General features: G+C 46.7%; 1 protein-coding gene and 1 pseudogene across 1 annotated transcript; one reads left to right on the plus strand and one right to left on the minus strand.

Moving 5' to 3' along the window:
* The first annotated feature begins 1,179 nt into the window (after positions 1-1,179).
* Positions 1,180-14,445, plus strand: Trem1 (triggering receptor expressed on myeloid cells 1). The gene is made up of 4 exons (XM_075978941.1): positions 1,180-1,228; positions 6,556-6,912; positions 10,377-10,548; positions 14,154-14,445. The coding sequence occupies exons 1-4, from the start codon at positions 1,180-1,182 to the stop codon at positions 14,254-14,256; spliced, it is 681 nt and encodes a 226-aa protein (XP_075835056.1). The 3' UTR covers positions 14,257-14,445.
* LOC142853536 (RNA-binding protein EWS pseudogene) lies at positions 7,629-10,295 on the minus strand (annotated as a pseudogene).
* Positions 14,446-27,429: the final 12,984 nt, after the last annotated feature.

Below are 27,429 nucleotides of genomic sequence, written 5' to 3' on the forward strand. Positions count from 1 at the left end.
CTGCTGGGGCTGGGGACAAGTGTCTCCTTGCATTAGTTACTTTTCTCACTACCATGACAATACCGGACAACAGAAACTCGAGGGAGGAAGTGTTCAGCATGGTTTTCAGTTCCAGGGGACACAGGCCAGCATGGTAAAAGCATGCAGGCATTACAGATGCTGATGTGTGGCCACCGTGCAGGGATCACCCATGAGTTGATGGTTATGATAGGCGCTTACAGAGGTGCAGGCTGCCAGGCTGAGGGGCAGAGCCCCAACCATACTTTTCTGTGGGTGTCCACCCCATCCCAGGTGGAGAATCACACTTGCTCTAGCATACAATTCAACCCAAAGGTTGTCACTGAGGGTGTGTGGTCAGCGAGCGCGTTGTGTCTAGTTGCCTCACAAAGGTGGTCACAAGAGGAAGTTGGATTCAGCATATTCAGGAACTAGCGTGCCACAAAGTGTCGGAAACTGTGTCAGAGGTTCTGAATTCCTGTTTGCGGAATGAGAAAGTCGACCTCGTGTCTGAGCTGGACATTGAAGCTGCACAAAAACTGACTACAGTTATTCTCGCTCAACTTTCCTGAGGTTGAGAACGAGCATATGGGCATGGGCCTGTCACCTCAGCACGGAGAATGACAAGTTAGAGGGCTGCCTGGGCTGCACTGTAAAACCTTCTCTGGACAAAAACAAACAAAAATATTTATTACTATGGGGCATGGGGGTGCCTTTAATCCCAGCACTAGGGGGCAGAGGCAGGCAGATCTCTGTGAGTTTTAGGCCAGCCTGGTCTTCAGGGAGTCCCCGGACAGCCAGAGTCACATAGTGATACCCTGTCTCACAAAATAATGCAAAAACCCAAAACAATGAAATCAGTCAGTCAACCAACCAACCCACCCAAAACAAACAAACAAACAAACAAGCAAAACCCCCAAACAGCAACAACACAGGATAGAGAAGAAGAGAATCATTTTCGAAGAAGAGGGAACAGGTTCGGGGGTGGGGGGAGAATGAGGCTTGTCCCCGGGAAGCCCTACTGATGTCAGCAAGCAGGGTAGCCAGTAACAGGACTGTACCTCCCAGGAATGGCCTCATGTCCTGTTGTGAAACTCCCCAGAGAGTTTGGGTACAGGGGTGTCTTATAGCTGTCCCAGCAGCCCACGGAGGCAGTTGGACAGTTGGAGCTGAACTTGGAGCATGAGGAAGGCCGGGCTCTGGGGGCTGCTGTGGACATTCCTTGTCTCAGGTAAGGCAGGTGGGAGATGGGAGTGGGTGAGAAACTGGCCTAGGACATTAGCAGCCGTATGAGTGGTGTGTGTGTGTGTGTACATACATGTTGGTGCTGGGTGTCTTCCTCAATTGCTTTCCGCTTCTTTCTTTCTTTCTTTCTTTCTTTCTTTCTTTCTTTCTTTCTTTCTTTCTTTCTTTCTTTCTTTTTTCTTCCTTCCTTCCTTCCTTCCTTCCTTCCTTCCTTCCTTTCTTTCTTCTTTTTTTTTTTAACTGAGACACAGTTTCACTGTGCATCCTGGCTGGCCTGGAACTTGCTATATAGACCAAGCTGCCCCTCTACCTGCCCCTGCTCCTGTCTCCTCACTGCTGACATTTAAGGATGCCCTGCACTGTCACACCTAGATCTACCTTGCTTTTGAGTCTCTCATTGACCCCGGAGTTTGTCTATCTGTGTGGCCAGTGTGCCCTAAGGACCCAGTTGTCTCTGCCTGCCTGGTGCTGGGACAGAAGTGCATACCCCACAATAGACTTTCTCCGTGGTGCTAGAGACCAAAGTCGGGTCCTCAGGCCTCTGCACAGCTAGTGCTTTGCTGGTGGGGCCACCTCCCAAACCCCACGAAGCTCTGCCCTTCTGAAGCACTAAAGCAGTGGTTCTCAACCCGTGGGTCGCAGCCCCGTCTGGCGGTCAATGACTTTTTCACAGGGGTCATTTACGACTATAAAAACCAGATATTTACATTAAGATTCATAACTTAGCAAAATTATAGTTATGAAGTAGCAATGAAAATAATTTTCCGGTGGGGGGGTCACCCATGACCCCTCCGAGTCATGAGGAGCTGTATTGAAAGTTCACAGTATTTGGAAGATTAAGAGCTGCTGTTATAAAACACACGGCCTCCCAAACATGGGGTCAAACACTGCTCACCTCAGGCCAGGCTTCGCCTGAGTGCAGAGAGTCAGATCCCAGAGGCTAATGAACAGAAATATAGGAAGGGGTAGAGCTAGAGAGGCAGGTGTCTATGCTTTTGTTTCTGGCCTTTTAAAATTTTTATTTTATGTGTATGTTTGCATGCATGTACCACATATATGTTTGGTACCTGAGTAGGCCAGAAGAAGGCATCAGCTTTCCCTGGAACTGGAGTTACAGATGGTTGCAAACTCTGGTCCTCTGCAGCAAATGCTCTTAACTGCTAGTTTGTTTTGTTTGTTTCGTTCAGTCCTGGGGATGGAACCCAGGACCTCTCACATGCCAGGCAACCGCTCTACCACTGAGCCGCAGCCCCAGTCTCTGTGTGAAGTTTCCTGTCAGAGACATACAGATTTTTCAGTGGAAACAATGACAGTGGCACAGGTCTCACTAATAACCAAGGCAGTCCTCCTGCCTCAGCTTCTTGTGTATTTGGATTACAGATGGGCGATACCAGGCCAGCAGCTCCAACCAATCCAAACATGAAATGATCTGAATAACAGTCTCTCATTGTAGCCCTGGCTGTCTTGGAACTGTCTATGTAGAGCAGGCTGGCCTTAAACTCACCGCTTATCCTGCCTCTGCCTTCCGAGTGCTGAATTTAAAGTGTGTGAGCCATTATGTCCAGCATCTGAATGATATTATTTCATGTTGAAATGTTTCTTCTTCTATTCCCCCATGGTGCTTTTGATGTGAACAGTCCATTAGACCTCAAAGATGGAATTCATTTAACAGATATTTCCCAGAGTTTCCTTGGGTCTACAAATCTGCTAATTCAGAAGCCAAAGGTATGAACAGAAGCCTGTGTCTGTCCTCACCGAGGTTGTAATCCCAGCTCTTCATCAAATTCTAGAGCTGGAAAGCTCAGCTTCTCACATGGACTGAGCAGGGCTGGGCCTGCCCCCAGCCCTGTGTCTTCATTTGTAATATTTCAGTGAGTCAGTACTTCCACGAACACAACTCAAGGGTGGGGCCTGTGATGTGTCACACCGAGTGGAGCAGTCATCCTGGGATGGAGTAATCAAAACTCATTCAACACAGCCCTGAGCCTCGGCTGGCCTGTCTGTGTATGTGGGGACATTCTGCCACTCTCTTCTTCTTTTTTTCCTGAGACAGGACCTCATGTAGTCCAGGTTGACTCCAAATTTACTGTGTATTTGACGATTATCTTGAACTTTTTCCTGAGCCACCCATTTCCACCACTTCAGTTCTGAGATTACAGATGTGCACCTCCATGCTGAGTGTGGAAGGCATTCCTGAGATTACAGATGTGCACCTCCATGCTGAGTGTGGAAGGCATTCCTGAGATTACAGATGTGCACCTCCATGCTGAGTGTGGAAAGCATTCCTGAGATTACAGATGTGCACCTCTATGCTGAGTGTGGAAAGCATTCCTGAGATTACAGATGTGCACCTCTATGCTGAGTGTGGAAGGCATTCCTGACCAGAGTTCAGGTACACCTGTTGGCAAGGTTTCCTTAGAGATCTAATTGACCTTAGAGCCTGGCTCATTACAAAATCCCCCATGAGTCCTTGAGGTGAGTCTGAGCAAGGCCAGGTGAGGGCAGAGCAGGTCTTCTGGAGCCTGACACAGCCTGTGTCAGCAGGCAAGGGCTTCTACTAAAGTGTAAGTCTTGGTCTGTCTGGGTGTGTGTGGTGTATATTGTGGTGCATGTGGGTGGTGGTGGTGGTGTGTGTGTGAGTATGTGTATATGCATGTGTGTGGTACATTGTGCGAGTGTGTTGTGAGTGTGGTGTATTGTGCAAGTGTGTTGTGTGTGTGGTTAGTGTGGGTGGTAGTGTGTGCATGCACGTATGTGTGTGATGCACAAGTGTGTGATGCATATGGGTGTGGTGTGTGTATGGTAGGGGTGGTATGTGTGGTGTGTGTGTGTGTAGTGTGGGTGTGGTGCAAGTGTGTGGGGGGGTGGGCAGTTGTAGTAACAACAGCAGTAGACGTTTCAGGAAGTGAAAGTCTACCTCCCTGCCCCGGCATTTTGTCCATGCCTTTGCTGGAGAATGATGTCCAGGCCTGAGTGTCCAAACTCTACAGTCTCTCGGTGACTTAAGAACTGGTGTTGATGACCTAGATGTTTTCACATCAGCAGGGCCCAATTCCAAGTGATTTTCTTGTTTCCACTCCAAGAGTGGGGCTGAGATTAGTGTGCATGAATGCAAGTGTGTGTGGGGGGGGGTGCATGCGTGCGAGTGTGTGGTGTGTGTGTGTGGTGCATGCACGCGAGTGTGTGTGGGAGTGCATGCGTGCAAGTGTGCGTGGGGGGGTGCATGCACGTAAGTGTGTGGTGTGTGTGTGTATGGTGCATGCACGTGAGTGTGTGGTGTGTGTGTGTGTGGTGCATGCACGCGAGTGTGTGGTGTGTGTGTGGGTGCATGCACGTGAGTGTGTGGAGTGTGTGTGTGGTGCATGCACGCGAGTGTGTGTTGTGTGTGTGTGGTGCATGTGTATGGTGCATGCACGCGAGTGTGTGGTGTGTGTATGGTGCATGCGTGTGAGTGTGTGTTGTGTGTGTGGTGCATGTGAATGGTGCATGCACGCGAGTGTGTGGTGTGTGTGTGGTGCATGCGTGCGAGTGTGTGTGTGGTGCATGCACGCGAGTGTGTGGTGTGTGTGTGGTGCATGCGTGCGAGTGTGTGTGTGGTGCATGCACGCGAGTGTGTGGTGTGTGTGTGGTGCATGCGTGCGAGTGTGTGTGTGGTGCATGCACGCGAGTGTGTGGTGTGTGTGGGGGGTGCATGCACGTGAGTGTGTGTGTGGTGCATGCGTGCGAGTGTGTGGTGTGTGTGTGGTGCAAGCGTGTGAGTGTGTGTCGTGTGTGTGGTGCATGCACGCGAGTGTGTGTTGTGTGTGTGTGGTGCATGCGTGTGAGTGTGTGTTGTGTGTGTGGTGCATGTGAATGGTGCATGCACGCGAGTGTGTGTTGTGTGTGTGTAGGGCATGCGTGTGAGTGTGTGCTGTGTGTGTGTGTGGCATTTCCAAGCTCAGCACTACTGACATTTTGGGTGAGGTAATGGCTGGTGAGGACCATCCTGTGCAATGCAGGATACTTGACAGCACCTGACCTTGTCTGTCCATTAGTTCCACATGGCAATAGTTCCCATTCCTGTTTATAACAACTGAAAATGTCTCCCAACACCTGACACCAGTGGGGGGGGGCACCTGACACATAGTGAAGAAACATGACTGTGGTTTCTGTCAAAAACAGAAGGGACTTATTGTCTTAGGTTCTAGGGCACCCAGGGGTGCTAGCTTAAAAGCGCAGCTAGTCATGACTCAAAGTTGTCAGTTTCCTTCTCTCGCCTCCCTACCCACTTTCTCCCTGTCTCTCCGCTCTCCTGTTTGGCTTATTCTTAGGCAGCTGATTCCAATATGGTAAACTACAGAACTGGAGCTTGGCATCCTGCTGACCACCAGCCTCTGCATAGGGTTCTGAGTAGTCACAGCCGGTTTCGATTGGCTCCACCCAGTCACAGTCTGTGTGGCCAGGGCCTTAGGGCTGTTCTCAGGGTAGGGCAGCCCCATCAGCCCATCAGCAAAGCTGTATGATGAAAGGAGGCGCAGTGCTCCCATCCATCATGCCCATGATGCTTTGCTTTTGTTTTCTTTTCTTGATGCTTCCTTGACATCATCCTGTGCTTCGAGAATGTCTTTATACCCACTCTTTACCGTGTAAGGAGCCTTCCTACAGCCGTCCTCTCTCACCATGCCCTGGCCACCCATGTCTCCCTCCAATCGGGACATCATCCTGTGCTTCGAGAATGTCTTTATACCCACTCTTTACCCTGTAAGGAGCCTTTCTACAGCCGTCCTCTCTCACCATGCCCTGCCGCTCATGTCTCCCTCCAATCGGGCACTTTTATTCCTCTAAAAACCATTTAGGGCTAGAGAAGTAACGAATACAGCCAGTGTGGTGCTCACCACGCAAGCATGAGGACCTGAGTTTGAGTCCCGAAAGTCTTGTAAAAAAAAACCAGATGTGGGGGCACACACTAGTCATCCCAGCACTAGGGATGCAGGGCTGGCTGGATCCCTGGGACTCCCCAACCGGACAGCCCAGCCGAATATTCCAGTTCCATGTAAAAAGTGTGAGACCTTAACAAAAGAAGCAATTAGATGGACAGTATTCTCAGGCATGTGTAATACCCGAGGTTGGCCTCTGGGCACCACAGGCATGCACACATGCACACATGCATTAACACGTACTCACAAAAGGATTGTTTGCAAAGTTTGATCCTCATTGGCCACATATCATCGGCTCTTACAGTGAAACAAACAAACACCAAACAACTCCTTCCCGGTGCAGAGTTTGGATGGGGACCATTCCCTACAGAACCTGTTTCCCTTTTCCTGTTTACAGAAGCTCGAGCTGCCACTGACCCAGCCGAAGAAAGGTATAACCGAGTCGAGGGACAGACCTTGGCGGTGAGCTGTCCCTTCAACATCAGGAAGTATGCCAGTAGCCAGAAGGCTTGGCAGAAGCTGCCGGACGGAAAGGAGCCCTTGACATTGGTGGTCACAGAGAGGCCATCTGCAAATCCCAGTGAGGTCCACGTGGGGAAGTACACACTGAAAGATGACCCTGGGGAGGCCATGTTGCATGTCCAAATGACTGATCTTCGAGTGGCAGACTCTGGATTGTACCGCTGCGTGATTTACCACCCTCCTAATGACCCTGTTCTGCTCTTCCATCCTGTCCGCCTGGTGGTGACCAAGGGTGAGTGACCAGGAAGTGTCTGGGGAGAGGGAGGGAAAGGTAGGCCAGCAAGGATGGGGCAGTGGCCCAGGATTCCTAGCAGCTTGACTTCCTGTCAGAATTTCCTTGCCTGCCATCCAAGGCTGTTGGCCGGCACTTGGTCCAATAGTAATTCAGGGCTCTTGCATATGGATTCCCGTTGGGCAAAGAGGAAGAGTAGACTTTGGACATGATTTAGTTTCTCTGAGATCTCCCCTTAGAAGTCTTGTCCTTAGGAAGCCTTTCCTTTTTTAAATTAACCATTTAGCTAATTATTTTAATGTTTCTTCATAACAATGTCATAGCCAACATTATAAATATGGAAGTATACATTTGGGACATTTTCTGGCTTAAGCAATAAATCTGTTTCAGCAAAGGTCCAGGATACCCATTTGTACCACCTCATTTTCTTCCACACAAACCACCTCAGAACGGGCCACTGTCATCTCCAAAGCAAGTTCAGGACATTCTTCGAAGACAGCAAAAGTTTTTAAGGCCAGGTTTTGCACCCCACAAGCTGCCGGAGCTGTTTTTGCCACAGTCATCAGTCAAAGGTGGGGAGGGTTTGGGAAGGAAGTGCTCAGGCTTACAATGGGTGCACTCTGTTCTCCAGGCATTTCCTGGTTTCTACAGTTTGGGTAGGATTTGCCACTCTCTGGCTTGGTGCTGGATATTTCTTCCTCCAGAGGGGGATCTCTCTAAACCTCAGAGCCCTCTGTAGGGGACCCTCCTATGTAACTTATGGATCCTCCAGGATCTTCCAGGTCATCCGAGCCTCCGCAGATGGGTGGTGACATTCTTCTGCTCTCTTGGGGTGCATGCTAATCTACACATTGTTCACTGGAGGCTTTCTTCAGTCAAGAGAGACTTTGAGTTTGCTTGCTTGTAAATCTCCTTTCAAGCCACTTCATAGCGACCTTGGCAGTTGGCGGATCCTCCTGGGACACCATGGTGTCATTTTCAGGTTTTCCTGTTCCCTTATTCAGGTAGACGTGGATCACAGGTTGTAAACTTCTCCTGTTCATCCCAACAACCTCACAATGCTTAAGGAAATCTGCTGGATCCAGGGTCCCACTACCATTTGATTTTTGGATATAAATTGCACTGTTGGCCAAGTCTTCAAGATTTATAGGGGGATCTATAACACGGCAAGATCTGCCCCTTCATCCGTGGGTCCACCAGGCTTCTAGAAGCCATTTGGCTCTCCAGTGCCCATTCCACCCTGTTCACCCCCTTGCCCACCTCTGCTCATGCCTCCAAGGTGCCTCTAACTCTCTCCCGGTCCAGGAAATCCTTCAGACTCTTGCCCATAAGCACTTGGGCTACTAGAGAGCAGTGTGGGCACCTCAGAATGCTACTTTATAGGCTATGTTGACTTGGCTGTAGGATCCAGCCTGAGCAGGGCAACTGGAGACAACAGCTTTATTGACCATAACTACTGTCGTTCCATGGCCGCTTGCCCATAGTTCTTGAGAGGCCCTGCTCAGGTCATAACTAGACAGCTGTGAAGAGGAACGGCTGGTAGGAGGATGACCCAAGAGGGAGAGCCAGGAGTTCAGAAGTAATAAAAACACTGGAAAGTTGGGTTCAGGAGGTCTTGCACAAGCTACGTCTTATGCCAAGAATGTTTATTAACAAGTACAGCATCAGTCAGGCATAGTAGCACACACCTTTGATCCTAGCCCTTGAGAGCCAGAGGCAGGTGAATCTCTGTGAGTTCAAGGCCAGCTTGATTTTTGTAGTGAGTTCCAGGATAGGCAGAGCTACATAGTGAGATTCTGTCTGAAACACACACACACACACACACACACACACACACACAGCATCTTATATGCACTTTGCAAGGGGACAGGGGATAGAGGCAGAAGAAAGCGGTCATACAATGAGCGAAGTCATCAGGGGTCAGGCAATATTGCATGATGGGAACACAGGAGATCTCAAGCGTGAAACAGATCACACGCACAGGGGTAACTCCAGTCTCTCTAGTGGGGAAAGTCTAGTTTCCAGGAACTGGAACCTTAACCCCTTTGAGGCCCAGGCCCTAGGCTCAGATCAGACCTTGCCTTGTTTGCTCCTGGGCACGGACACAGAACTGGTGTTCCCTTTAGACATCTTTTCATCAAGGTCTCTGAGAAAGTCTTGGATGAGCCTGACTCCCAACAGAGTAGAGTAGAGGTGTGGTGACTGGCTACAGGGGTAGCTCTTGGGACCTGAGGATAACTGTAGTCGCTCAGTCCATGTCTGAGGCAGGGCTTGTTCCACCCCCACCCCACCCCTCCATACGAGAATGAAGTTGACTAGTCTCGGCTGACTTTTTACTGGCCTGTGGTGGATAGGCATGGTGGCTGCTGTCTGCTGCCCGCAGGCTGGGTAAGCAGGCCGAGTGCTGCATGCCAACTACGCTGCATAGATGGCCTTAGTGGTGGTGACTGTGGCAGTGGTGGTATCCTAAGCAACAGTGTCATAGCCCTGGACAGGCTACCTCTGTGCCTGCAGGGCAGTTGGAGGCTGTCCATAGGAAGTCACATATGCAGTCTACCCATAGGGCTGGTGGTCTGAGGACTGGGTGAAACTGACATCAGTAGGGGGTCCAGGTTCCAAAGATTTGTGGTGTGTCATGTCATTGAAGTGACTGGGCTGTGGACAGTTAGCCCTGCTGGGTTGCAGCTTGGCTACAGGTACTGTAATCCATGGTTGCTATGTTCTCTTCTTAGGAAGCTCTTGTAATCTACTCCTTTCAAGATGCCCTTGGTGCCCCCTAAACTATGTGTGTCAGACCTTGCTGTGGGCATGAACCACCTGAACTCCTTATTTCATGCAGACCCTGGCTCAGCAGACCTGAAGTGACACTTGCTTACGAGGAACGAGGTTCTAGGCTTCAGTGGGGACCAATGCAGTTATACACCCCTTATGAATTACTGAATTCACCAAGGACCAGCTGGTGCCTTGCTGGGCTCTACATCCCCAGTGGTGATAGTGGATGATCAAGGATGGCAGAGAAAAGAGAAAAGGCCTCCCTTCCTAGAACCAGCGAGTCTGTGCCAAGTCCAGACTGAGGCTCAGATGCAATAGAGCAGTAAAGGACACCTTTAGAGAGACATGACTTACAGAGGCTGAGAGAGCATGTAAGGGGGAAAATGGGGAGGTGGAGAGCTGGACAGCAGCAGAGAGAACGTTTCCTCACCTCAGACAGCCCGAGGAGTCTTTCCTTCACGCCTCTCCAGCCCTCCTCCTTTTCTCCCTCCACTCATCTGTCTCTGTCTCTGCTTCAGGCTGGCTTCTTTGGATTTTAGTTAAAAAATCCTTGCTTCTTGAATAGCCATGTTCTTTTCCCTCCCCAGCTCACTTCTCTTCTGCTCATTCATCCATCCGTCTGTCCATCCATCAATCTTCTGTCCATTATATGTCCGTCCATTTATCTCTCTGCACCATGTGTCTTCTTGCAGATTCTTCAGATCCATCCACTTCTGGCATCATAACTACTACAAGCCCAACTACATTTCCCATCCTGATTACCACAAAATACCCGCGCAGAGACAGGACTATGACCCCATCCACAGCTGTTGTCTCTTCTCCTGATCCTGGAGTCACCTACCCAAACATGACAGATGTTCCCAGGTATGTTTTCTGTGATCCTGGTTAGGATGCCATTTATCTCCTAGTCCAAGTGCTGAGAGGGTGTGGGCATGAATCTGCGGGTGGGCTGGAGCGGAAGCAGAAGCAGACAAGTCTGTGCAGAATTTCCCAGGGAGGGAGAAGGTGGCGACGGACTGAGGAGGAGGCTCCCACCCTCCCCAGCTCGCCCACTGTGTCTCCCTGCACATCAGAGTAGTAAGTGGAGGGAAATGGCATTTTTGATGAATACTTTCAGTCCTGCCAACCCAGAAGCAGATGGATTCCAATGTCAGATAGACCAGCTATGTATGTAACATTGGGTGAGCCAGCGACCCCTTGTGGCTTTAGTTCCCAAGGATACTGTTGAGATACTAGAAGACCAGAGGATGTTGTCTGCCACCTCCCCATGTCTATGACTCTCCCTAGTAATGCTCTTTGTGCTGTTGAACTGACTTAGTTTGTTTGTTTGATTTTAGTACTGGCGTGAGCACTCCACTCCACACTGATGGAATGGCAGGCATTCATGGAGACTGTGGCAGACTCATAGTTCCCTTTTCGCAGTGTCAGGGATCAAACTAGCCCAGCCCTTTGTCTCAATATTTTAAAATATGATTTTTCAGGAGATTTCTAACCTGCGTTTATGTTTGTCAGCTCTCCATCATTGTGATAAATGACCCAGACAATAGGCTTAAAATGGGACAGGTTTATTTTGGCTCCAAGTTCTGGAGGTTTCAGGACACGGCTTTTGGATCTGCGGCGAAGCAGTATATTATGGTGGCAGCATATGACAAAACCTTTCCCTCCGTGGTCATGACATTTAGAAAAATGAAGAGGAAGGGGTCAGACTATGGGTGTGCTGTTTCTTTGGGAACGGATGCACGTGGATGATGGCTCAATGAGTGAGTGAGCACACGCCTGAATAGATATTTGTGTGCGTGGATTAATGGATGGATAGATGAATAAATAGAAGGCTGAATGAAAGGATGGGTAGACGATAGATGGAAGAAAAAGTAGTTGGGTGGATTAATGAGTGCACGGTGGCCTAAAGCGCTGGCCAATTCCAGCCTTTCAAACTTTCCGCCACCTTCCAATAGTGTCATTTTTTCACCAGTACTGATCCACGCTGCAGCAGCAGGCCACACCTGCTGGTTAAGAGCCACCTTGCATGCATGGCCCTCCTTACAGTTGCTGTTGAAGGTTAATGTTTCATTTAAATGCTGCATCAAAACTGAAAAAATTCTTTTTTCCCTAATCTAGTATGTCCCCACGCATGGTTCCATGTAGCCTTTATTCATATATACCTTAGCATGGCCCCAGTTCTAGTTATATACATAAAGTAATTTTCCCTGGTAAGATTATCTCTCAGCCAGGCATGGTGGCACACACCTTTAATCTCAGCACTCGGGAGGCAGAGGCAGGAGGATCTCTGTGAGTTCAAGGCCAACCGGGTCTATGTAGTGAGCTCCAGGACAGTCAGAACTACTTACAAAGACTGTATCTTTAAAATCCTTCAACATTACTACACTGAATTATAATTTCAATAAATACATACTTTTCTGTCGATCAGAAAGCCATAAACCTCACAATTATTTACCTCCTCTTGACTGTTCATACTGTTTTCTTTTAAAAATATTTTTGTTTGTTTTTTTGAGACAGGGTTTCTCCATGTAGCCTTGATTGTCCTGTAACTCACTCTGTAGACCAGGCTGGCTTCAAACTTACAGACATCTTCCTGCTTTTTCCACCCAAGTGCAGGAATTAAAGACATGAGCCATCACCACTCAGATAATTTTAAAAACTCTTTTATCTCAAAAAATTTTCATAAGAGAATTTTGGCATTTATGTCACTTTGCATACTATCACATATACAAAATGTCTTCTAAATATCAGAATTGTCTGCACTGGAGAGATGGCTCAGAGGTTAAGAGCAGTAGCTGCTCTTCCAGAGGTCCTGAGTTCAATTCCCAGCACCACACGGTGGCTCACAACCATCTATCTCCAGTCTCTGGGGGTCTGACACTCTCTGTTGGTCTCCACAGGTAGGCACTGTACTGAATTGGTACACAAATATACATTCAGGCAAACACTTTATACATAATTAAAAATAAATAAAATCACAGAAGCAGACTTTGCAGATGATCCACAGTGCAGAACTGAGGCTGTGGTACAGCAGTCTGACCAGCAAGGCTTCAGCATTTTAAAACATTCCTCTAGACCTTGGCATATGGTTCAGAGGATATGGGTGCTCAAGGCTCTGGTTCCATGCTCAGCACCAAGGAAAAAATATTCCTGGTAAAGTTGATGAGAAGTGGTCATGACATTCATTTCTCTGAGTGTGGATTCTTGTTCCAGGCAAGGAGGCAGACACACTGTCCTCTTTCTGAGCATGGTTCCCTGGTGCCGCCTCAAGTGCCTGGCATGGAGTTGCTGCCTTCACGGGGCAGTGAAAGTTTGCAGTCTAGGGAGAGTCAGTACTCATCTTCCCTTCTTTTAAAAAAACTTTTATTTTTAACTATATGTGTGTGCACGTGCACGTGTGATTTGTGTGAGGGAGCCCAGGGGCTGCTGCAGTCTGGAAAAAGTGCTGGATCCCTCAGAGTTAGAGTTACAGGAAGCTATGAGCTGCTCAGTGTGGGTCCTGGGAACATAACTCAGTCCTCTGGGAGAGCAGTGTGTGCTCTTAACCACCGAACCATCTTTCCGGAAGTTAGTTTGTCGCTTTTGCCTTTGTTTTCCCAGGCGCAGGAGGTACGTTGTAGCTCACATTGTCACTACCGCTATACCCCTGCCACCTGCTAACTTTATACCACGTGACTAGAGCATGAGGTTATTCACCAGTTATTAGTATTCTGTGATATTTGTGACTATTTTGTTGGTCAGAGTCCGGGCAGGACAGCATCGGGCATCCCAGCTGTCTGCAAGAAAACAATGTTTGAGTTCAAGTTGTTTGCCCAGGTGACAGGAGAGCAAAGACTGCCCGGCTGATGGACAGGCATGGCAGGGAGCACCATTTTCCTGTGGCAAGCTTACTTCTAGAGATGCGTCATGGGAAAGTAAGCCTTGTGAAAATATTTTAGGAAGTAATCCCTGGCAGAGCTGTCAGGGAAGTGCAATGGGGAAGGAAAGTCAATAGAGGGTCATAATCAGGGCCAGTCTTCCAGGTGTGGCATAGGCTGGATATCTGGAACTTGGAGAAGCATTTTGCTAAAATCATGACAACCCCACAATGGGGTTTTCAGTAAGGTTGGATTCTTCTTGGTTTCTGGAGAGGAAAATGAAGGCTAAGGTAGGACAACTGTCCCCAGAAGCAGGTGAGAATGGGGACAACAGGGAGCAGGTTCCCTAGATATGGACCTGACGTCATTCCACACTGAAAGTCAAGATGCCCAGGTGAACTCCTCCTTATGCATCTCCTGGACCTGAACCCTAGACTCTCCTACAAACATGTTTCTAATTTGTTATTTTAGGAAGAGATCAACTAAACTGCATCTAAACTTTCCCACAGGCTGAAGGGAGGATCTAAGTTGGAAAGATTGGATGGAGAAGAATTCCAGAGACTTGGCAGTGTGGGTGGTCATTGATCAACCTTCAATCTCATCTCTCCGCAGGGTCTCCATATCCAGCATCGTTGTTCCTGTGGTCTGTGGACTCTTCAGTAAGACCCTTATCTTCACTGTCTTGTTTGCTGTCACACAGAGGTCATTTGAATGACAGACCATGAAGCCACACAGCAGTGACTTATGACTTTTAGCCACGTCTATCTCACAAGAAGAGCTCGGGGTGGGGTGGAGCTGAGGAGAGACTGTGAAATGAATTGAACCTGTAATCATGGGTGACATCTAAGGTCCAGGATGTCCCTGCTCACTCTTCTCAGTCCATCCATCATCTTGGGTATGTGCTCTGCACCCTCAGAAGAGGGAAAACCCAACACCCCCTGACCATTCTGCCTGAATAGATGTTGGTTTGAAATAAAGATAGCCCTGTGCTCCTCCCTGTCACCATTCATGGGAGTCGTGAGGTTTAGGGGGTGACAGCTGCTATTCCCGCTAGGCAGCACAAATCTAGCTACCTGTGCAGGCCCTTGCTTGTGAAGCAGCCTGCTCTCCCAGCCTCTAGGGCCTTCCTCTCTGGGAATCAGACACTCAGATTTGTCTTCCTGTGTGGTCCTCTGAACACTCCCAACCATAAGCCAAGAAGACAAAATTCCACCTTGAGGATTATGGAACTGGGAGAGAGAAATCAAGTTAACCTGAATGCGTTGTCTGGGAAACTCTTGGAGGAGAAGATGGCGTCCATAGGATGGGATCAGTACATGCATCAATATGCGTGTGCGTTTTCTCGTTGACTCCTCAGTACAACCCATGAGGCCAAGGTGTATGCGACCATAGGGAGGCCACAGGAATAGCAGGCCACCACCTCCTGGTGGGATGAGGTCTAGAGAGTTCCCTTGCAGAGGGCTCCAAAGTCAGAGAGACGGAGAGCCAGGGCTCTGCTGGCAGCTGAGTGTCCTCTTCCTGGACTGAGACAGGGCAGGCATGGCAGGGGAGGAGCCCAGCCTAGGCTGGGGAGGCTGTCCCCAGTGTGCCTCTAACTCCCTCTCACCTCTCGATGTCCTTCCAGGTGCCCTGTGGCCCCAGTGCTGTTTCTGGACACACAGGCATTTTCTTGTTTTCTATCTCCTTGGACTCTAAAGACAAAGGGACCCTGTGGGTAAGGAAAGGATGGTATGTTAGCTCATTCTACTTCCACAGTGCCTAGGGCCAACTCCATCCTAAGCTTCCCAAGAGCAAACACATCCCAACCACATAGCATGTAGCTCACTTGATCTGAGTCAGAGGCTGAGAAGTGGCTGTTCCACACATCTCAGGTCAGGAAAACACGTTCCTGGCAGAGAGACTTTCCCCTACTCCTGTGAAGAGCTCCCAAGTCTTAGGGCATGCTTCTATCACAGAAGGACGTTTTCCTGTGAACATGGCTCTCTGTATAATCCTGCACTGGGTGGCACTGATAAGCACCAGGCATTGCCAATTCTATAATCTCATCTTTTGGGAGAGGCCTTGGTGGGATTCACTTTATTTGGGTGCTCTGGCATAAATCTTTGGAGGACTGATCCAGAAGCTGATCATCTCAGGAGGTGTTTTTTTCTGCCTAAAGAGCCAAGCAGGAGGCTGTGGTCCAGTTAAGGCCCAGTTGGTGTAGAGCTTGTCATAGAAGCTTGAGGACCTGAATTCTGTCCACAGAAACCATGTGAAAAAGTTGGTTAGGGTGAACCATTGCTGTGTTCTTAGCACTTGGGAGTCAGGGAGAGAGACGGTTCCCTGGGACTAGCTGACTGTCTAGAGACCCTCTCCAGGTCATTGACAGATCATGTCTCAAAACAAACAAACAAACAAACAAAACCAAAAACAGGGAGGAAAGCTCTTACATACACACAAGCACACACAGATAGATACACATACACACACGTATGTAGTGTGGTGTCTGCTATAGCACATACACACACACACACACACACACAAGTTGTGTGGTCTATTATAGTTCTTAGGTTGTCAAGTTTCCATAGCTAGAAGTCACTTGTGAAGACAGCGTCAGGTGGGGAATTGTCCCCTGCGGGCATGTCTGTGCCACGTTGTCTCGATGGATGGATGAGTTAGGAGCATTCATCCTGTATATGGGTCGTACCATTCATAGACTTCACAGTTTCAGATTAAGGAACCCTAGCTGATCAGAAGCAGGCAGACAGCAGGAGTCCAGTTGCGGATCCTCTCTGCTCTGGACTCCTGATGGGATGTGACTAGCTGTTTTGAGTTCCTGCCTTGACGTCCCTGAAATAATGGACCGTGACCTGGAATTCTTAGCTAAGCCAACCCCTTTCCCCCTCAGCCAAGTTTTCCTCGGGTGTCTTCTCACAGCATCTGGATGGAACCAGAACAATGGTGCGCATCTGTAATCCCTGCAGCGGGAGCGTGAGGCGAGAGGACTGCGGACTGGAGGAAGTCTGTTCTCCGTAATGAAACCGTGTCTCAGGCAGAAAAATAAATAGAAATAAGCAATGGTTCAGACCCAGTGACTGGACTGCAGGGTGAGTCTGGGCCAGAGTCACCTAGGCTGCTTGCTACAGTGCAGATGTCTTGGCCTTTTTGCAGGCCTATGGACTCCAGAGCCTCTGAGGGGAGAGCCCTGATGTGACTATGTAAGCCTGGCTTCCTGAGTAACTCAGCTATATGGCCATACTGAGAACAATGGGTAGAACGAAACTAAAGATGAAGGGCTGAGGAGATGCATCAGTTGGTAAAGGGCTTGCCACATAAACACAGAAACCTGATTTTCATTCCTAGAAGCCACATAGAAAACACCAGATGTGGTGGTGCACACACAATACAGCCGAGGGGAGATAGAGGCAGGCAGCCTAGCTTACCTGGCGAGGCTCATACCAATGAGAGATTCTTTCTCGAAAAAAGAAGGTGAATGGTGTCTGAATAATGACATCAGACTGTCCCTTGGCCTTGAAAGGTGGCAAATCTGGATGTTTCAGCATCATTGGCTTGGGGGAAACTGTGTGAATGGATGGTCAGTGGAAGTGGCAACATCTTGGTGCCCAGAGGCAGTCTGTGGAGCAATGTGGTGGAAAATGGCAGCCCCAGAGTGTTTCCCAACAGACTGTGGAAGCAATGCAGGAAGGAGGCTGTCACAAGGACAGGGTACTCTCCCTTCTTCACCTTCCCTGGCCAGCTTCCTCTTGTCACAGTTCCGTCAGAGTGTCTCAATGGGACCTCTGGGGACAGACGTCAGTCAACATCTATGGGGGGCAGCATACTCCAGCAACTGTAAGGGGTTTTGCCCCTTGTCTCTGGCCACTGGCAGATAGCACAGCCAGAAAGGAGCATCAGATGGAGGAGACCTGAGATGAGACAGCTGCTGGTATGGCTGGGGCTGTCGCTCTGCCTCTCAGGTAAGGAAAAGTAGGCGAGGAAGATAGAGGAAACTGTGCCAACAAGAGGGACGTAGCCTGCTGAGGGGAGGCATCTGCTCAAAGAAGTTTACTTTTCTTTCTCAAGACGGACTTGGGGAGTTGAGGGGATGTGTTAGAGATGGGGAGGACTGAGGTAGAAAGGGAGCAAGGCTGTCGTGATCCTCCCTAACCCAGCAGGGAACGGACCATGATACAAGCCTGAGGTTCTCCTAGGTCATATTGAAGTTGAGAAAGTTATGTAGTCGTAACAAGGCAGCCCTGGGCTCTGCTGAAACCTACCTAGAGGCAAATCTGGGAAGCAGATCTACTTTAAAGGGGCAGCCGATCACAGGGCAGCATAAATGCCGTGCATATGAGTAGGCTATCCTAAGAATTCACTAGCAGGTTGATGGAAAGCTCATGGCTCAGTACTTCACACATAATAAATACTTAATAAAAGTTATAGGGATGATGGCAGTAACAGTATAACCTGGTGTGGCAGCCCATGGCATGAAAGGCGAAGAAGGAAGAAAGGGTAACTGCCATTGGCTCTGTTCATGCAGATGCGCCTCTGAACAAATGGACAGAGGGTGAAGGGAGATTCCACCCGAGTGTTGAAATAGGAGCAGCGAGGCTGCATCCCTGGCACCCGGCCGCCCACATGGCTAGCTTATGCCCCTAAATAATTACACGGAAACTGTATTCTTTTAAACACTGCCTGGCCCATTAGTTCCAGCCTCTTATTAGCTAGCTCTTACATATCAATCTAACCCATTTCTAATATCCCTGTAACACCACAAGGTGTCTTACCAGGGAAGATCTTAACCTGCATCTGTCTGGAGTGGGAGAACCATGGCGACTCCTTGACTCAGCTTCTTTCTCCCAGCATTCTGTTCTATTTACTCCGCCTACCTAATGTTATGTCCTATTAAAGGGCCAAGGCAGTCTCGTTATTTAACCAATGAAATTAACACAAAACAGAAGACTCTCCCCCATCACCCAAGGACACCAGGAGTGGACAGAAAGGGTCACGTGCCATGCAGCAACAAACATGTCTGGGCCACCGCATAAAGAACAGAACACTAGAGATCTGGGTATGGTGGTATATACCTGTAACCCCAGCAGCCAGGAGGCAGAGGCGGGAGGGCTGTGCTGAGTCTAAAGCGGCCTAGACTGTATGTAGAGTTCAGGTCAGCCTGGATTGCAAGGTGAGACCTTGGAAAGACAGGAAAGAAGGAAGGTGGAAGTTTCTGTCCTGCGCATTACCATTGGTTAATAAAGAAGCTGTTTTGGCCTATGGCAGGGAAGAATATAGCTAGGCAGGAAAACTAAACTGAATGCAGGGAGAAAGAAGGTGGAGTCAGGCAGATGCTATTAGCCACCCAAGAAGCAAGATGTGAGGTAACAAAGGAAGGGAGAAAGAAAAAAGAAAGAAAGGCAGGAAGGCAGAGAGGAGGATGGCTGCTTGCATGCATCCACACAGTTCTGGAAATAGAAACGGTGATGCAATACCATTCTGCAATATTTTGCATTTTCTCAACATGAAAATTTCCTACTCTACAAATTATAGATACGATATTTACCACAAACACAGCCCCTGGAACCAGTCAATGTCAGGGATATGTTGCCATATGTGGACGTACACTGCTGACGTTATGCCTGTAAGGCAAGGGAGTTGTATGTGGTGACCTTAAAAGCCATCTACTTCCATGGCATAGACTCTGCAAGAGAAACTGGTAAATGGCCATTGGCCAGGAGCCAAGCCTGCAACTGATTACCTGCCCCACAGCCTCACTGTGCCAGGGAGGGCTTAGAAGGTTTGTCACTCACTGTGCCCCCTGCAAGGACCCCACAGGCCCACTCCTCTCAAAGGCCCCTGGTGGAACTTTGAAATGGCCTAGCTTGACCAATATGATGCTACCTGTTTCTCAGGCTTTTAATCTTTCTATTAGTCAAAGATGTTATTATTTTATTTCCTTTTAAAGTCTTTTTAGTTATATATCTACTTATTAATATGACAAAATAAAATATAGTAAGAAGGAAAAACTATCATATTGAAGCAACCCAACAGGAAAAAAAGAGTCCCAAGAGCAGTCACAAGAGTCAGAGACCCACTTGTTCTCATGGTCAGGAGTCCCATAAACATACTAAGCTACAAGCTATAGTACACACACAGCAGACCTGGTGCAGACCCATGCAGGCCCTGTGCCTGCTGTTTCAGTCTTTGTGAGCTCATATGCACCTTGCTTAGCTGATATGGAAGGCCTGTTCTCCTGGTTTCCTCCATCCCTCTGGCTCTTACAATCTTCCCATCTCCTCTTCCTCAGGATCCCTGAGCTCAGTGGGGAGAGATTTGATGAGACCTCTAATTTAGACTCTCTCTGCATAATGTCTGGATGTGGGTCTCTGTATTTGTTACCATTTGCTGCTAGAAGATGCCTCTCTGCTGATGGCTAGACAAGGCACTGATCTTTGAGTATAGGAGAATATCATTAAGAATCATTTTATTGATTTGTTTTAGACCAGGGCTGTTTGGTTTTATCCAAGGTCTGTGGACTATCCAGTTTCTGGTTCTTGGTTACCCAAGCAGGGTCAGGTATGAGTTCTTTTTAGTGGAGTGTGCTTTAGGTCAAGTCAGACATTGGTTGGCTATTTCTGACCGACCATTGCCCTGACACACATTGCGGGCAGGACAGATTTTTGATGGAGGGTTTTGTGACTGGGTTGGTGCCCAACCAATGGGAGAGTCATTTCCCTTCATGGATTATGGGAAATTTTCTTTTCTTTCTTTTACCCTTCCACAAGGGGGAAGGACAGATGTGGGGGCAAATACACAGAGAAACCTAGATTCTATGTAGCTCTCTGGCAGTGATAAGTGTTGTGTGGTTAAAGTGTACTGTAGCAAGTGAGACCTAGGGTGGGGATTCTAGAGGAGAGACAGACGTCTGCAGAGAGCAAGAGAAAAAGTGCTCCTACCCTAGTGTTTGAGCACCGCTGTCCTGGTTACTTGCCTCACAACCTGACACAAGTTCGGGTCATCTGGAAGAGAGAACCTCAACTGAGAAAATGCCCCATCAGATTGGACAATATGGAAGCCTGTGGGGCATTTTCTTGATTAATGTTTGATGTAGAAGAATCCAGTTCATTGTGAGAGGTGCCACCCAGGTCCTAGTTGTATAAGAAAGCAGGCTGGGAAAGCCTTGGGGAGTAACCCAGTAAGCAGCACCCCTCCAACGCCTCTGCTTTAGTCACCTCCTCTAGGTTCCTGCCTTGATTTCCTTTCTGACTTCCTTCAGTGAAGGACTGTTACCTGGAAGTGTAAGATGAAATAAACCTTTTCCTCCTCAAGTTGCCATTGGTCATTATTTAGTTAGGGTTACTATTACTGCGATGAAACACCATGACCAAAAAGCAAGCTGGCGAGGAAAGGGTTATTTGTCTTATACTCCCACATTTTAGCTCATTATTGAAGGAAGTCAGGATAGAAACTCAAACAGGGCAGGAACCTGGAGACAAGAGGCCATAGAGGGGTGCTGCTTACTGGCTGGCTCCTCATGGATTGCTTATAATATCACTTAATATCAAAGGTCTCAATTCATCTATAAAAGGACACAGGCTAAGAGAATGGATACGAAAATAGGATCCAGCCTTCTGCTGTTTACAAGAAACACACCTCAACCTCAAAGACATTACATCAGAGTAAAGGAAAGGGTTGGGAAAAGCTTTTCCAATCAAATGGACCTATGAAACAAGCAGGTGTGGCTATCCTACTTTCTAACAAAAGTGATTTCAAGCTAAAATCCATCAGAAGAGATGGAGGACACTTTACACTCATAAGAGGAACAATTCATCAAGATGAAGTCTCAACCCTGAATATCTATGCCCTTAATATAAGAGTACCCACATATTTAAAAGAAGCATTACTAAAACTTAAATGGCACATCAAGCCCCACACACTAATTGTAGGAGATTTCAACGCTCATCTCTCGCCAATGGACAGGTCAACCAGACAGAAACTTAACAGAGAAAAAAGAGAACTAACAGATGTTAATAAATCAAATGGACTTAACAGACATCTATAGAACATTCCACCCAAACAGAAAAGAATACACCTTCTTCTCAGCACCTCATGGAACCTTATCTAAAATTGACCACATACTCGGTAACAAAGCAAATATCCACAGATGCAAAAAAAATTGGAGTAACCCCCTGTGTCTTATCGGATAACCATGGAGTAAAGTTAGAATTTAACAACAATACTACTCCCAGAAAGCCTACAAACTCATGGAAATTTAACAGTCAACTACTGAACCACCCCTGGGTCAAGGAAGAAATAAAGAAAGAAATTTAAAATCTTCCTTGAATTCAACAAAAATGAAGGCACAACAAATACAACCTATAGGACACCATGAAAACAGTGCTAAGAGGAAAGTTCATAGCACTCACTGCCCACATATAGAAAATGGAGAAAGCTCACATTAGTGACTTAACAGCACACCTGAAAGCTCCAGGAAAAAAAGAAGCAGGCTCACCCAAGAGGACGAGAAATAACAAAATTGAGGGCTGAAATCAACAAATAGAAACAGAAACCAATCCAAAGAATCAATGAAACAAAGAGCTGTGTCTTTGGGAAAATCAACAAGATTGACAAACTCTTATCCAAACTAATCAAAAGGCCAAGAGAGAACATCAAAATTAACAAAATCAGATATGAAAAGAGGAACATAACAACAGACACTGAGGAAATTCAGAGAATCATTAGATCTTATAACAAAACCCTGTACTCCACAACATTGGAAAATGTAAAAGAAATGGAGAATTTTTTAGATAAATACCATACACCAAAATTAAATCAAGACCAGGTGAGCAATTTAAACAGACCTATAAGCCACGGGGGAATAGAAGCTGTCATCAAAAACCTCCCAACCAAAAGAAGCCCAGGGCCAGATAGTTTTAGTACAGAATTCTACCATAACTTCCAAGAAGAGCTAATACCTATACTTCTTAATGTGTTTCACATAATAGAAACAAACGGGTCTTTTTATCAGGCTATAGTTACCCTGATACCAAAACTTCACAAAGACCCAATCAAAAAAGAGAATTACAGGCTAATCTCATTCATGAACATGGATGCAAAAATTCTCAATAAAATACTGGCTAACCAAATCCAAGAACACATAAAAAAATCATCCATCATGATCAAGTAGGCTTGATCCCAGAGATGAAGGGCTGGTTCAACATATGCAAATCTATCAATGTAATCCATCATATAAATAAACTGAAAGAAAAAACATATGATTATTTCATTAGAAGCTGAAAAAGCATTTGACAAGATTCAATACCCCTTCATGATAAAGGTATAGGAGAGATTAGGGATACAAGGATCATATCTAAATATAATAAAAGCGATATACAACAAGCCAACAGCTAACATCAAATTAATTGAAGAGAAACTCAAAGCCATTCCACTAAGATCAGGAACAAGTCAAGGCTATCCACTCTCTCCATATCTCTTCAACATAGTTCTTGAAGTTCTAGCAATAGCTGGAAGACAACACAAGGAGATCAAGGGGATTCAAATTGGAAAGGAAGAAGTCAAAGTTTTGTTTTTGGCAGATGATATGATAGTGTACATAACTGACCCCAAAAACTCTACCAGAGAACTCCCATAGCTGATAAATACCTTCAGTGATGTGTCAGGATACAAGATCAACTAAAAAAATCAGTAGCCCTCCCTATATACAAAGGATAAAAAAGCTGAGAGGAACATCAGAGAAACATCACCTTTCACAATAGTCATAAATAACATAAAGTATCTTGGGGTAACACTACCCAAAGAAGTGAAAGACCTATTTGACAAGAACTATTTGACAAGTCTTTGAAGAAAGAAATTGAAGAAGATACCAGAAAATGGAAAGATCTCCCATGTTCTTAGATAGGAGTCCTACCAAAGGCAATCTATAGATTCAATGCACTCCCCATCAAAGTCCCAACAACAATTCTTCACCTACCTTGAGAGAACAATAATCAACTTCATATGGAAAAACAAAATCCTAGGATAGCCAAAACAATCCTATACAATAAAGGAACTTCCGGAGGCATTACCATTCCTGACATCAAGCTCTATTACAGAGCTACAGTAATGAAAACAGCTTGGTATTGGCATAGAAACAGAGATGTTGACCAATGGAATCGAATTGAAGACCCACATATTAATCCACAAACCTATGAACACCTGATTTTTGACAAAGAAGCTAAAATTATACATCTTCAACAAATGGTGCTGGCATAACTGGATGTCAACCTGTAGAAGAATGAAAATAGATCCATATCTATCACCATGCACAAAACTTAAGTTAAAATGGATTAAAGACCTCAATATAAATCTGACCACACTGAACCTGATAGAGGAGAAAGTGGGAAGTTGCCTTCAATGCATGGGCATAGGAGACCATTTCCTAAGTATAACTCCAGTAGCACAGACAATAAGAACAACAATAAATAAATGGGACCTCCTGAAACTGAGAAACTTCTGTAAATTAAAAGACAGAGTCATTAAGACAAAAAGGCTTCCTACTGAATGGGAGAAGATCTTCACTAATCCCACATCAGACAAAAGTCTGATCTCCAAAATATATAAATAACCCAATTAAAAAATGGTGTACTGAATTAAACAGAGGATTCTCAACAGAAGAATTTCAAATGGTCCAAAGATACTTAAGGACATGTTCAATTTCCTTAGCTATCAGGGAAATGCAAATCAAAACAACTTTGAGATACCATCTTTTTTTTTTGACAATGAATACACATTATTTATTGAAACTCAGAAACAAACTAAATATATAAAGATTAGAAGGATATACAGCAGCAATATTTAAGGTCAAAATACATTCTTGTGTATTTACAGTTTAGATGGAATCATTTTTATTTATTTATTAATGATTTCTGTCTCTTCCCCGCCACCGCCTCCCATATCCCTCCTTCTCCCCCAATCAACTCCCCCCCTCTCTCATCAGCCAGAAGAGCAGACCCCCTGCCCTGGGGGGAGTCCAAGGACCTCCCACCTCCTTCCAGGTCTAGTAAGGTGAACATCCAAACAGCCTAGGCTCCCACAAAGCCAGTATGTTCAATAGGATCAAAACCCAGTGCCATTGTTCTTGACTTCTCAGCAGTCCTCATTGTCCGCTATGTTCAGTGAGTCTGGTTTTATCCCATGCTTTTTCAGACCCAGTCCAGCTGGCCTTGGTGAGTTCCCATAGAACATCCCCATTGTCTCAGTGTGTGGGTGCACCCCTCGCGGTCCTGAGTTCCTTGCTCGTGCTCTCTCTCCTTCTGCTCCTGATTTGGACCTTGGGTTTGTAGTCTGGTGCTCCAATGTGAGACTCTGTCTCTGTCTTGTTTCATTGCCTGATGAAGGTTAATATCCAGGAGGATGTCTATATGTTTTTCTTTGGGTTCACCTTCTTATTTAGCTTCTCTAGGATCACAAATTACAGGCTCAATGTCCTTTGTCTATGGCTATACCACCCTGAACGCACCCGATCCTGTCTGATCTCGGAATCTAAGCAGGGTCGGGCCTGGTTAGTACTTGGATGGGAGATACCATCTTATACCTGTCAGAATGGATAAAATCAAAAACACTAATGATAGCTTATGCTATCATTATGTAGAGTAAAGGGAACACTCATCCATTGCTTGTGGGAATGCAAACTTGTGCAACTACTTTGGAAATCAGTGTGGCAGTTTCTTAGAAAATTGGGAATCAACCTACCTCAGGATCTAGCAATACCACTCTTGGGAATATACCCAAAAGATGCTCAATCATACTACAAAAGCATTTGTTCAACTATGTTCATAGCAGCATTATTTGTAATAGCCAGAACCTGGAAACAGCCTAGATGCCCCTCAACTGAAGAATGGATAAAGAAAGTGTGGCACATGCACACATTAGAGTACTACACCGTGGTAAAAACAGACAATGACATCTTGAATTTTGCATGCAAATGGATAGAATTAGAAAACACTATCCTGAGTGAGATAACCCAGACCCAAAAATATGATTATGGGATGTACTCACTCATTAGTGGATACTAACCATAAACAAAGGATATTGAGCCTATAGTTCACGATCCTAGAGAAGTTAAGTAATAAGGTAAACCCAAAGAAAAATATATATAGATTCACCTGGAAATTGGAAGCAGACAAGATCACCTGACAAAATTTGGGGGCATGGGGGTGGGGGTAGAAGGAAGGGGAGAAGGAGAGGGTTAGGGAGAACTTGAGGGAGTAGGAGAGTTGAGAAAGAGGAAGGACAATTATGAGAGCAAAGGAAGAGATATCCTGATTGAGGGAGCCATTTGTGGGTTAGCAAGAAACCTGGCTCTAGAAAAATTCCCAGGAATCCACAAGGATGACCCTAGCTAAGACCCTAAGCAATAGAGGAGAGAGTACCTGAACTGGCCTTGCCCTGTTGTCAGACTGATGATTATCTTAAATCTCACCAAAGAACCTTCACCTAACAACAGATGGAAACAGAGGCAGAGACCCCCATCAGAGCACTGGACTGAGCTTCCAAGGTCCAGTTGAAGAGTGGAAGGAGTGAGAATATGAGCAAGGAGGTCAGGACCATGAGGGGTTCACCCACTGAGACAATTTGACTGAGCTAATGGGAGCTCACCAACTCCAACTCGACTGGGAATGAACGAGCATGGGATCAAACTAGTTCCTCTGAATGTGGTTGACAGCTGGGGCAGACTGAGGGGCCAGTGACAGTGGCACTGGGATTTGTCTCTATTACATGTACTGTTTTGGGGGATCCTATTATCTTTGTATGTATACCTTGCTCAACCTAGATGTAGTAGGGAGGGCCTTGGACATTCCACAGGGCAGGTTGCCTTGTCCTCTCTTATGATTGGAAGGGGTTGGGGGTGAGGATGAGTGGAGAGAGTGGGAAGGGAGTGGGAGGAGGGGAGGAAGTGGGAATTTGGATTGGTATTTTTTTAAGTAATAAAATAAAATAATAAAAAAGAGAAAAGTTTCATCATACGGCTTTGGGAGACACCGGCCTTCAGCCCCCCATCGTGGAGTTAAGTTTCATCCATCATATGGCTTTGGGGGACATCGGCCTTCAGCCCCCCATCGTGGAATCCTTGCACGTGGGAGGTCGCTCTCACCTGGTGTTTATTTACTCCACCATCTTCCTACATTAGCCTGGACATGTGGGTATTTCATATTTTGAGTATAAAGTCTAGTATCATTATTGCTAGGTCGTTCCAGCGTGGGTCACCATTTCTTCCACACACTTTTGCGTGTGGAATTTCTGCAGGTTTTCCATTTTCTTTGTTTACCCGCGCATCCCTTCAGCAAATGCCAGTTTCCATGGCCATAAATTCCCCCACTTCCTTTCTCACCCCAAAGGGATCGATCCCTTCTGACTTCCCTTCTGGTAACCCTTCCTCAGCACTCCTTTAGTTCCTAATAGCGCCCCTCACCTTCTCTAGGGGACCATCCTTACAGCCTGCCATTGGAATCTGGTGACCCACAAATCTTCCAGGATAAAAACTCATTGTTGCCTGGGAGTGAGGCCCCTGACTTATCTTGGGTGAGCATACCCAGGACTCTGGACACGCCTCTAGGGGACTTTGACCTTTCTCTGGGAAAAAGAGGAAGGGGACTCTTACTTCGCATAGTTGTTTTAATTTTTTTGTAGTGATAATGACAGTACAAAATAAATGTGATTGGTAGATGGTGTAGAGGGACGGAGATGGGGATATAATGAGCAAAAGGAAGGCAAGGAGTGGGGGCAGGGCTGAGGCATGAGGGCTAGAGGTGGACCCTGTAGCTGGGGTTCCCCAGTCCAAGCCTGGCTGCTGTTCTTCTCATGGGCCCCCAGGGCCCGCCTAATTAGGGCAACCACTTCCCCCATCAAAGCC

This window comes from Microtus pennsylvanicus, chromosome 7, assembly GCF_037038515.1.
Source record: "Microtus pennsylvanicus isolate mMicPen1 chromosome 7, mMicPen1.hap1, whole genome shotgun sequence".
NCBI lineage: Eukaryota > Metazoa > Chordata > Mammalia > Rodentia > Cricetidae > Microtus > Microtus pennsylvanicus.

Bases quoted from the DNA above. Each gene is read 5' to 3' on its own strand.
- Trem1 (XM_075978941.1), top strand. From the start codon at position 1,180: ATGAGGAAGGCCGGGCTCTGGGGGCTGCTGTGGACATTCCTTGTCTCA. The intron at 1,229-6,555 runs GTAAGGCAGGTG...TCCTGTTTACAG, and splicing joins GTGGACATTCCTTGTCTCAG to AAGCTCGAGCTGCCACTGAC. The intron at 10,549-14,153 runs GTATGTTTTCTG...ATCTCTCCGCAG, and splicing joins AACATGACAGATGTTCCCAG to GGTCTCCATATCCAGCATCG.